General features: G+C 42.7%; 2 protein-coding genes across 2 annotated transcripts; both read left to right on the plus strand.

Moving 5' to 3' along the window:
* LOC140889562 (uncharacterized) lies at positions 1-1,522 on the plus strand. The gene is made up of 3 exons (XM_073297276.1): positions 1-620; positions 666-1,089; positions 1,178-1,522. Exons 1-3 carry the CDS (start codon positions 1-3, stop codon positions 1,520-1,522), a joined length of 1,389 nt encoding a protein of 462 aa, XP_073153377.1.
* Positions 1,523-4,650: 3,128 nt separating this feature from the next.
* LOC140889564 (uncharacterized) lies at positions 4,651-5,046 on the plus strand. The gene has a single exon (XM_073297277.1). The coding sequence runs from the start codon at positions 4,651-4,653 to the stop codon at positions 5,044-5,046; it is 396 nt and encodes a 131-aa protein (XP_073153378.1).
* The last annotated feature ends 5,315 nt before the right edge of the window (positions 5,047-10,361 follow it).

The following is a 10,361-nucleotide window of genomic DNA, read 5'->3' on the forward strand; positions in this document are numbered from 1 at the left end:
ATGGCTAATCAGAATGAAGATCGCCCAAATTTAGAGGAATTAGTAACTCAGGCTGTTCAGAGGGCTTTGGCGGAAAGGGGTGAGGCCAATCCCCCGCACCCCGATCATAATGCCCACCTCGAGGAGATCAAAAAGATTATGGAAGAGATGGAGCAGCTAAGGAAGAAGCAGGTCGGGTACCTAGCTACCACAACCAGAAACATTCCTTTTACTCAGGAGATATTGGATGCCGACCTCCCCAAACAATTCAAATTGCCTCACGTCGAGGAGTATGATGGTAAAGTAGATCCCGAAGATCATTTAGCACGCTTCGAGAATGCAGCTCCGTTGCATAAGTATTCTGATCAGATCAAGTGTAGGGCTTTCCTTACTACTCTCATAGGACCAGCCCAACAATGGTTCAATATGCTACGCCCTGGGAAGATCAAGGAATTCAAGGATTTTAGCAAATCTTTTTTGCATCACTTTGCTAGCAGCAAAAAGCATCCTACCACTACTTTCAGCCTCTTTGAAATCAAGCAACAAGAACATGAAAATTTGAGAGCATATATCCGCAGGTTTAGTGCCTTGGCTCTCGAGGTACCCATGGCTACCCCAGACCTGCTCATCAGTGCCTTCATGTAAGGGCTGGATACAAAAGATTTTCTCAAATTTTTAATAAAAAGGCCGCCGGAGACATACGAGGAATTACTCGCCCGAGCTGAGAAATATGTCAACATGGAAGAAATACAGGTCTCGCGAGCACCTGTAAAGAGGGAACGACCAAAAATTCCGAAGAGCTGTAGGGTTCCGAGCAGTAATTCTGGGATGGGACAGCCATTCCGACCCACACTATTGGGAGAATTCACATCTTTCACTCCTTTGCGCATGGGAAAAGTCCGAGCTCTTCAAATTTGTGACGATCGAAAACTCACACAAAGGCCTCCATGGACTGAGAAGGGACCTCGGAATAGGGAATCGGATAAATATTGTCACTTTCATAATGAGTACGGGCACACTACGGAAGACTGTCGTCAATTAGATCAAGAGATTGAATGGATAATACAGCAACATTTTGAAATAAAAAAATATATTGATCCGTCAAGAGGGGTATCGCCCGAATAGGAGACAGCGAGGAAGATCGAGACAGAGAGCCCAAACTACTCCCCCTCAAAAAGATTTCAATCGCCCAAATCAGGACCAGCCCAGGGATGACCGAGCTCATCAAAGACCGGCTCCTCCTGCTCGAGGAATTATCAACATGATCTCTGGAGGTCCTACCGATGGAGATTCTAATCGAGCTAGGAAAACTAGCAGCCGAAAATTAATAAATATGGAGATTGACAATCAGACATTCAACACTGGCCCGACCCTCTCTTTTGGGCCGGAAGATTTAAAAGGGGTTTCTAGCAACCATAATGATGCACTGGTAATAAGGGCCATGGTCGCAAATTATGATGTGGCCCGGATATTTGTGGATTCAGGCAGTTCTGTCAATGTTCTATTCCAAGAAGCAATAAATCAAATGGACCTGGGACAGTAAAATATGGAGCCCGTCGTTACATCACTCTTTGGTTTCACGGGTCATGCAATCCGACCTGTGGGGTTAGTACATCTACCCCTAACTCTTGGGAAAGGCAACGGTCGCAAGACCAGGATTGTGAGCTTTATTATAGTAGACGCTCCGTCTGCCTATAACTCCATACTGGGTAGACTCGCCATGACCACTTTCATGGCTGTCGCATCAGCTCTGCATCAGAAAATAAAGTTCCCAGTTGGTAATGAGGTCGGTGAAGTACAAGGTGATCAAGTTATTGCTTGCAAGTGTTATGTGAAAGAAGTCAGAATAGAGCAAAAGGTGACCAGGACTGATAGAGTTGACAGACCTGGACTTTCTAGCATGGAAAAGGTCAATCTGATAGAAGACACATCTGTCACTACTGAAGAGGAAATTGAGGAAATCATGATCTCACCTCCTTCTGGGATGGTAAAAATTGCTCGCACCCTTGAAGAAAAGTTAAAGAAACCCTTATTGGAATGCTTGGAAAAAAATAAAGATGTTTTTGCATGGTCGGTTTCAGACCTGGTAGGGGTCCATCGAGAAGTAGCAGCAGAGCACAAGCTCAATGTGATAAAGGTTTGTCATCCTGTTATTCAAAAGAAACGGCACTTCGGTCCTGAGAAATACGCAGTAATAAAGGAACAAGTAGACGAATTACTCAGGGCTGGACACATTGAGGAAATCTATTTCCCATCCTGGTTGTCCAATATAGTTCTGGTGCCAAAGTCCTCTGGTAAATGGCGCATGTGTGTGGATTTTCGGGATCTGAACAAGGCATGCCCAAAGGACTGTTATCCGTTACCCAGAATTGATCAACTTGTCGATTCAACAGCAGGGCACGAGCTGCTCAGCTTCTTGGTGCCTATCAAGGATATCATCAAATCCCACTAGCTAAAGAGAACAAGGATAAAGTGAGTTTTGTGACGTCAACAGGAACATATTATTACGTGGTCATGTCGTTTGGGCTAAAAAATGCTGGGCTTACATACCAAAGGTTTATGGATAAAGTATTCGAGCAGCAAATTGGCAAAAATATCGAGGTCTATGTAGATGATATCCTGGTCAAGACCCGAACTGCGGACCAGTTCATTACCGACCTAACTCAAACTTTTCAGACTTTGAAGCACTATCAGCGTAAGCTAAACCCCAGCAAGTGTACTTTCAGAGTCCGAGCTGGAAAGTTTCTTGGTTACATGGTTACAAGAAGGGGAATCGAAGCCAATCCCGAAAAGGTCCAAGCCATCATTACTATGAACTCCCCCAATAATATACAGGAAGAACAGAAATTAACAGGAAGAATTATAGCAATGGCCAGGTTTATAAGCAGATAAGCAGATAAAAGCCTCCCTTTGTTTAAGGCACTACGAAAGACGAAAAATTTTGAATGGAATGATGAAAGTGAGAAAGCCTTCCAGGACTTGAAGACTTACTTAAAGCAGTTGCCTGTGCTGAATAAGCCTATTCAAGGGGAAGAACTATTCTTATATTTGGCAGTCACAACCCGAGCAGCCAGTTCGGTCCTGGTCAGGAGGGACGGAACAAACCATCAGTCTGTTTATTTTGTGAGTCATGCCTTGAAGGGAGCCGAGATCAATTATTTAACCCAAGAAAATCTTGCCTTAGCTTTAGTCATCACTGCAAGAAAATTGAGTCCTTACTTCTTGTCACATCCCATCACCGTGCTCACCAAAAGCGTGCTAGGAAAAATTGCAACCAATCCAGATGCATCAGGGAGGCTTATCAAATGGATTACAGAGCTGAGTGAATATGATATTAAATTTGAGCCTCGGACAGCCATAAAAGCTCAGGCCCTAGCTGATTTCTTCGCAGAGACAGTTCAACTAGAACAAGAAGAACTATGGAAGATTTTTGTAGATGGGTCATCATGTCAGTTCGGGAGCGGAGCTGGAATTGTGATCATCTCACCTTGGGGTGAAGAAAATAATATTTCAATCAGATTAGACTTCAGAGCCTCAAAAAATGAAGCAGAATATGAGGCATTATTACTTGGACTCAAAGCGGCACGAAACTTAGGTATCTCTCGAGCTATTCTGTACTCCGATTCCCAGTTAGCCATTCAGCAGAGTAACAAAAAATTTGAGTGCAAGGATGGGAAGATGTTGAGGTATGCCAAAGCACTAGACAAAGCCAAAGAGGGGTTCACCGAATTGAACTTGGAGCTCATCCCCCGAACTGAAAATATCAAGGCAGACCACTTGGCCCGCCTAGCCAGTGCCCTCAACAACCGGCCCGATCCAATTGTTCCAGGCCGGGAGCTTGTTTTTCAGTTGGAAACTCTCGATGATATTATAGCTCAGGTACCGGAAGGAGATTGGAGATATGATATATATCAGTATCTGACCAAGAAAGAATTATCAAGCGATAGTAAGAAAGCAAAGGAGGTAAAAAAAAAAAGGGCTCTTCGCTTTGTCATGATCGATCAAATCCTGTTCAAACGATCTTTCTCTCAACCTTTGTTAAAATGTTTGGGTCCTGACGAGGCTAGTTATGTACTACGAGAAATTCATGAAGGGTCTTGTGGCAGTCACCTGGGCAGTCTTGCCCTAGCTTGAAAAACACTTTTTGCGGGATTCTTCTGGCCTACTATGCGGAAAGACTCATCAGATCTGGTTAATTCATGTTATAATTGCCAAAGACATGCTAACCTATAGTGGAGACCTGCAGAATACATGAAGGCAGTGGTGGTCACTTGTCCTTTTGATCAATGGGGAATGGATATTATAGGACCATTCCCTGTTAGCACGGGGCAAAGAAAATTTTTGCTGGTCGCAGTCAACTATTTTTCTAAATGGGTGGAGGCCGAGCCCATAGCTAAAATTACAGAAAGCGAAGTGCTCAATTTTCTATGGAAAAGAATAGTGTGCCGCTTTGGGATCCCTCGCAGGTTGGCATCAGACAATGGGAGACAGTTATGTGGATCCAAAGTTCGAGCATGGTGCCAGGAAATGAAGATTGAACAGGTTTTCACCTCTGTAGCATACCCGCAAGGGAATGGATAAGTTGAAGTTACCAACAGAACGATAGTCCAAGCTCTTAAGACATGACTGGATGCAGCCCCGTATTCTGGTACGGGGGAAACTTTTTTCAGCATGGTGTACGGGACTGAAGCTGTTCCCCCGGCAGAAATAGGACAAGAAATTGCTAGGATAATGGCATATGGGGCAAAAAATCAAGAACTGCGAGCAATGGATTTGGACTTACTTGAAGAGCACAGGTCCCAAGCTGCAATTAGGCTCGCAGCCTATCGCAAGCGAATGAATCAGGCCTACAACAAAAGAGTATACCCTAAGGTTTTCCATGAGGGAGACCTGGTTATGCGAAAGATACAACATCCAGGGCAAAGAGGAAAGCTAGAGGCCATGTATGAAGGCCCATTCAAAGTGATAGGAAAAGCTGGAATAGCTGCATATTACTTAGAAGATGCCCAAGGCAAAAAAGGTAAAAGACCATGGAATGCTCAGCACTTGAAAAAATACTATCCCTAGTAGCTCAGCTCGGGTCTCGTCATATTATTTATATCTTACTAAGCTGGTTCTTAACCAGCCAAGTCTTTTTGCATTATTTATGTTTGTAATAGTCAGTCCTTTTTTGTTTACATCGGGACCAGTCTTGTTTTAGCGTCAATTTTGTTTTTGAATGTTGCAAGAGTGAGTTCTGTTTTATGGAACACCCTGTGATTTTTGGTAATATTCTTCACTCAAAGCCCAGGTAGGTCTGGCACTCAAAGTCCACCTCAGTGGCCCACATCAGTGCAATTCAAAGCCCAGGCAAGTCTGGCACTCAAAGTCCACCTCAGTGGCCCACATCAGTGGAATTCAAAGCCGAGGCAGGTCTGGCACTCAATGTAGTAGCCCGTATCCAGTTTTACTGTGTAATTTCTAATTAAATCATTAAACGTGATTAAGGAGACTTCTAATGGATTAGCGGAGTCCGGAGTTAGGCCCAGAATGATCAGAAATGGTCCGGAGGGTCAGGCAGAACGGATGCAATGTTCAAGGGAACGGAAGCAACGTTCGTGCCATCGGAGAAACGTCACTGCTTACGTACTTGATGTGACACTGGCACCATTGGAAGCAACGTTGGTGAACGGACGCAACGTTCATCGGAGGAATGGACGCAACGTTGGAGGAACGGACGCAACGCTCGTTGTCTATATAAATAGGGGTGCCAAGGCTCACATTTGAGCACACCTCTCACCTCTTCTCTCTCGATTCCTTAGCCTTCTAGCTCAGATCCAGGGAATTCTAGGTGTCCCGTTGGGAATTCGGAAGTGGCATAGCAATCCAGGCGCGGAGCTGTGTCCTAGTTTTGAGGCAATCGGCAGCAAAGGGCTAACGACGGACGAAGATATAGCTTTTGCTTCCTAAAAATATTTAGGAGTATGCAATAGCTTAGTTAAGGCTTTTAGAGCACTTTAATGATATTAGTATCATTTGGCAGTGTAGTGCGGATTATAGGCGTAGACCTAGAGCTGGTAGAGCGCGCCTAGTATTTGAGGTACGAAAGTACTGTTCGAGATATCCTGACTGAGTATGCATGTATTATGTGACTGCATGATTTATATGCCATGATTATATGCTGCATACATTTGCATCTTGTACTATCTCCTTTGAGATGTCTGTTAGTAGGGTTCGACCCTATCCTGTTAGTGGATGGACTTCCATCGATTTGGGTCCGGCGTTTCCACTAGTATTGCGGTATGTGAGCCACCTCCTGAAGCGACGGCACATCGTGCTACATACCAGGGCCCGGTTTGTCTCTGTTATCTATTCTTGACCTCTAGTCAGTAGGCAGTTCACTTGCATGCATGTATACTCATACTCTCGTGCTGAGCGTTTTATGCTCACATCTCGTACTTGTTGGAACACGGTCGTTCTGCGGATCGATAAAGAAAGTGATACCCGGCGCAGCGAAATTTTTAAAATTTTTATATGGAACGATTCCATATGGGTATCAAATTCCTACGATTAAAATTGATAACATAAAATTTAAACAATGTAAATTTTACCTTATAATCTTGAAGCGAGATTATGGACATCAACAGATTAAACTGTTCTTGTTGTATATCCCAGGGATTGATGAACGAACGTTTCTTCAATCAGGTCCACGAACAGAAGTTTAATCCCTCTGATAGACTGCACTAGAAAGTCTATCAGAAGTTTCGACGAAGAGAAATAACAGATTTGATCTGCTAATTCAAACTGCAAATTCGAAATTTGCAGACTGAAATTCTCGAACACAGTAGGGGAGGGGGGCGGCCGAAAACCCTAAGAGAGGAGGCTCTAGGTTTTCGAAAATTATGCATGTGTTGTGTGTAATTTCTGTACTGCAATAACTTATTTATAATGTGGGCTGCTAACAGCTTAGGGTCCATTAGTCATAAGTTCAAGTTTGACAAGCAAAGCCCGCATGTTCAGAAATTAATATAAAATTCATCGTGACTCAGATTGATAAACCAATTTCACCAATGTGTACAGAAACCATTTCTGCATCTTTTAAAGTCAAGATAAATTTTCTGAATCCGAATTCAGTGATTTCAAAAAATGCCCATCACTATGTAATTTTAGAAAATCTTACTCCCTCTACTCTTAAATAAGAAGTCCCACTTCTTTATTCACTAAATTTAACTCTTTAAATTTAATTATCTCAACGGGGATTAAAAATCCATTACTTGTGTGACCCTCAATGGTTCAAAGATACAGCTAACCGTGGGCTCACAACTCCTTGTGACTCGGAACAACAATTTCTGACTTACCCAACGAATCATGGTAAGAGCGCCTAGCAACATCGCCCCATGATTCCCTAGGTATCACTGATAGTGCCTGCAAGAACCAATAGATTTTGGTTAGCGTACAGTACGGTCCCTACATCCATATATCCCGATCGAATCAACAACCATTGGTAAATCGAGAGTCGTTTGAGATTTGATAACTATGCAATGCATCTTGAAGATCAAATAGTGACATTGCATGTGCTACTAGGAAACCAAGTAACCTAAAACACATCATGTACTCTGGCCAGAGATTCGTCACACTAATATCTCCTCAGATTGCACAGGATATCCACACTCGCAAGTGTGCGGTGAATCCTTGACAACAAAGCATCGAATCCTATATGTGTCGTAACTGTATTCAATCCCGACACCTGATGACCCCAATGGAGTCGGTAAATGAGTCAAAGCACAGTACTAGCATATAGAGTCTCAATGATGTTTCAAGTAATAAGGACTAATGGTGTACAACCAAAACCGCGGACTATATCCATTCGATAAGTGATAACCACTTGGAAAGTCCAAATAGGGTAGTTCGATCATTCATCATATGAATATCCATTTGCATGATTCGAACATCTCTATGTTCCATACCAATGAAATGTGGTACTCGGCATCACAAATGCTAGTCTCAATCTCGAGCGATCCTTATCCTTATTTGTGGACGGCTCAATTGACTAGGAACTGTTTAGAATATATAGTGAACATAAGATGTGTTTCATGACAGTGATCTCTCTATATTCACTATCTCATCTTACTTTAGTATATTCAAGGTCTTTATCAAAATAGTAATAGTATATCATTATATAATAATAAGATAAAGTGAACGCCATTTAAAGAACCTATATTATATTAAACAAAGATTGTTTACAAAAAGAGACTCTCAAAGCCCTTAGCCACAAGCTGGCTAGCGGGACATCAACTCTTTCAATCCCCCACTTGCCCTAAAGCCAACTAGTCAAACTACGTAGTCCCATTGCTTCGCGATGTTTGTCAAATAATGGTCCTGGCAAGGGCTTAGTTAGTGGATCAGCGATATTGTCTGCAGAGGCCACTCTCTCGACAGTGATGTCTCCTCTTTCCACGATCTCCCGGATGATGTGGTATTTCCTCAGTACGTGTTTGGATCTTTGATGAGAACTTGGTTTCTTTGCCTGAGCAATGGCACCCGTGTTGTCACAGTACACCGGGACTAGACCAACAGCTTCAGGAATAACGCCCAACTCTTGGACGAAATTCCTCATCCTAACGGCCTCTTTAGCAGCAGCTGATGCCGCAATGTATTCTTCCTCAGTGGTGGAATCCGTTGTGGTGTCCTGTTTGGAACTCTTCCAAGAGACAACACCGCCATTGAGCATGAACACAAATCCAGAGGTTGACTTCGAGTCATCCACGTCACTTTGGAAGCTAGAGTCGGTATAGCCGTCCAATTTCAGATCTCTTCCTCCATAAACCATGAATACATTCTTAGTTCTTCTCAAGTACTTAAGAATATCCTTCACGGCTTTCCAATGCATTTGACCGGGATTAGCTTGATATCTGCTCGTGACACTCAGAGCAAATGCCACATCCGGTCTGGTAGATATCATCCCATACATGATACTCCCTATGGCTGACGCATATGGTATGTGTGTCATTTTCTCTATCTCTTCGTCAGTCTTGGGACACATAGACTTGGATAGAGAGACTCCATGACACATAGGTAGATGTCCTCTCTTGGACTCATCCATTGAAAACCTTTTCAATATAGTGTCGATGTAGGTAGCTTGAGTAAGTCCTATCATTCTCTTAGATCTATCTCTATAGATCTGTATCCCTAGAATATAGGACGCCTCACCCAAATCCTTCATCGAGAATATACCTGACAACCATATCTTTGTTGACTGCAATATCCCTACATCATTCCCAATGAGTAGGATGTCATCAACATAAAGTACTAAGAATGTTACCGCATCCTTAACTACTTTCTTGTACACACATGGTTTCTCCGGGTTCTTGATGAAACCAAAATCCTTTATTGTTTCGTCAAATTTTTGGTTCCAACTTCTTGATGTCTGTTTGAGACCATAGATCGATCTCTGAAACTTACATACCTTATGCTCGCTTCCCATGGATGTGAATCCCTCGGGCTGCATCATATAGATCTCTTCCTTAATGTTTCCATTAAGGAATGCAGTCTACACATCCATTTGCCATATCTCATAGTCATACCATGCAGCAATGGTAATAAGGATTCTTATGGACTTGAACATTGCGACTGGTGAAAAAGTTTCATCATAGTCAATACCTTGTCTTTGAGTGTAGCCTTTTGCAACCAATCGTGCCTTGTAGGTCAGTACCTTACCATCAGGCCCTAGTTTTCTCTTGTAGATCCATTTACACCCTTGGAACAATTCCATCGGGAGGATCTACTAAAGACCAAACTTGGTTTGTATGCATCGAATCTATTTCCGACTGCATAGCTTCAAACCATAAATTCGAATCCGCATCAGAAATTGCTTCCTTGAAGTTTCTTGGATCACATCCAATGTCGGGTTCACTTTGATCCCCTTCAAGAAGAAGATCATATCTAATAGGAGTCCTAGAAGTCCTCTCGTATCTCCTAATAATAGGCGTGTCTTGTGATGATTCTTGAGGTATAGGATCGTTATTTTGTATCTCGGGTTCTTTTCGAATTTCTTCGAGTTCCATCATCTTGCCTTTCTTATCCAATAAGAACTCCTTCTCCAAGAAGGTGGCATTCCTTGAAACAAACACTTTTGTTTCAGTGGGATGATAGAAATAATATCCGATTGAATTCTTTGGATACCCTACAAAATAACATAAGGTGGATCGACTATCCAACTTATCTCCCACTGTCTGCTTTATGTAAGCAGGACATCCCCAAATCCTCAAGTACGAATACTTAGGAGCTTTGTCATTCCATAACTCGTATGGTGTTTTGTCCACTGCTTTAGTGTGGACGTTGTTTAACAACAATACCGCCGTTTCAAGAGCATAGCCCCAAAACGAAGGTGGAAGCTCAGTGAA

The sequence above is a fragment of the Henckelia pumila genome, chromosome 3 (genome assembly GCF_033568475.1).
Source record: "Henckelia pumila isolate YLH828 chromosome 3, ASM3356847v2, whole genome shotgun sequence".
Classification (NCBI taxonomy): domain Eukaryota; kingdom Viridiplantae; phylum Streptophyta; class Magnoliopsida; order Lamiales; family Gesneriaceae; genus Henckelia; species Henckelia pumila.

What these genes read in the sequence shown, in the direction of transcription:
- LOC140889562 (XM_073297276.1), top strand. Translation starts at nt 1, where the DNA reads ATGGCTAATCAGAATGAAGATCGCCCAAATTTAGAGGAATTAGTAACT. An exon ending in CTGCTCATCAGTGCCTTCAT is followed by an intron (nt 621 to 665) that starts GTAAGGGCTGGA and finishes TTTAATAAAAAG; the next exon opens with GCCGCCGGAGACATACGAGG. An exon ending in ATATTGATCCGTCAAGAGGG is followed by an intron (nt 1,090 to 1,177) that starts GTATCGCCCGAA and finishes CGCCCAAATCAG; the next exon opens with GACCAGCCCAGGGATGACCG.
- LOC140889564 (XM_073297277.1), top strand. Translation starts at nt 4,651, where the DNA reads ATGGTGTACGGGACTGAAGCTGTTCCCCCGGCAGAAATAGGACAAGAA.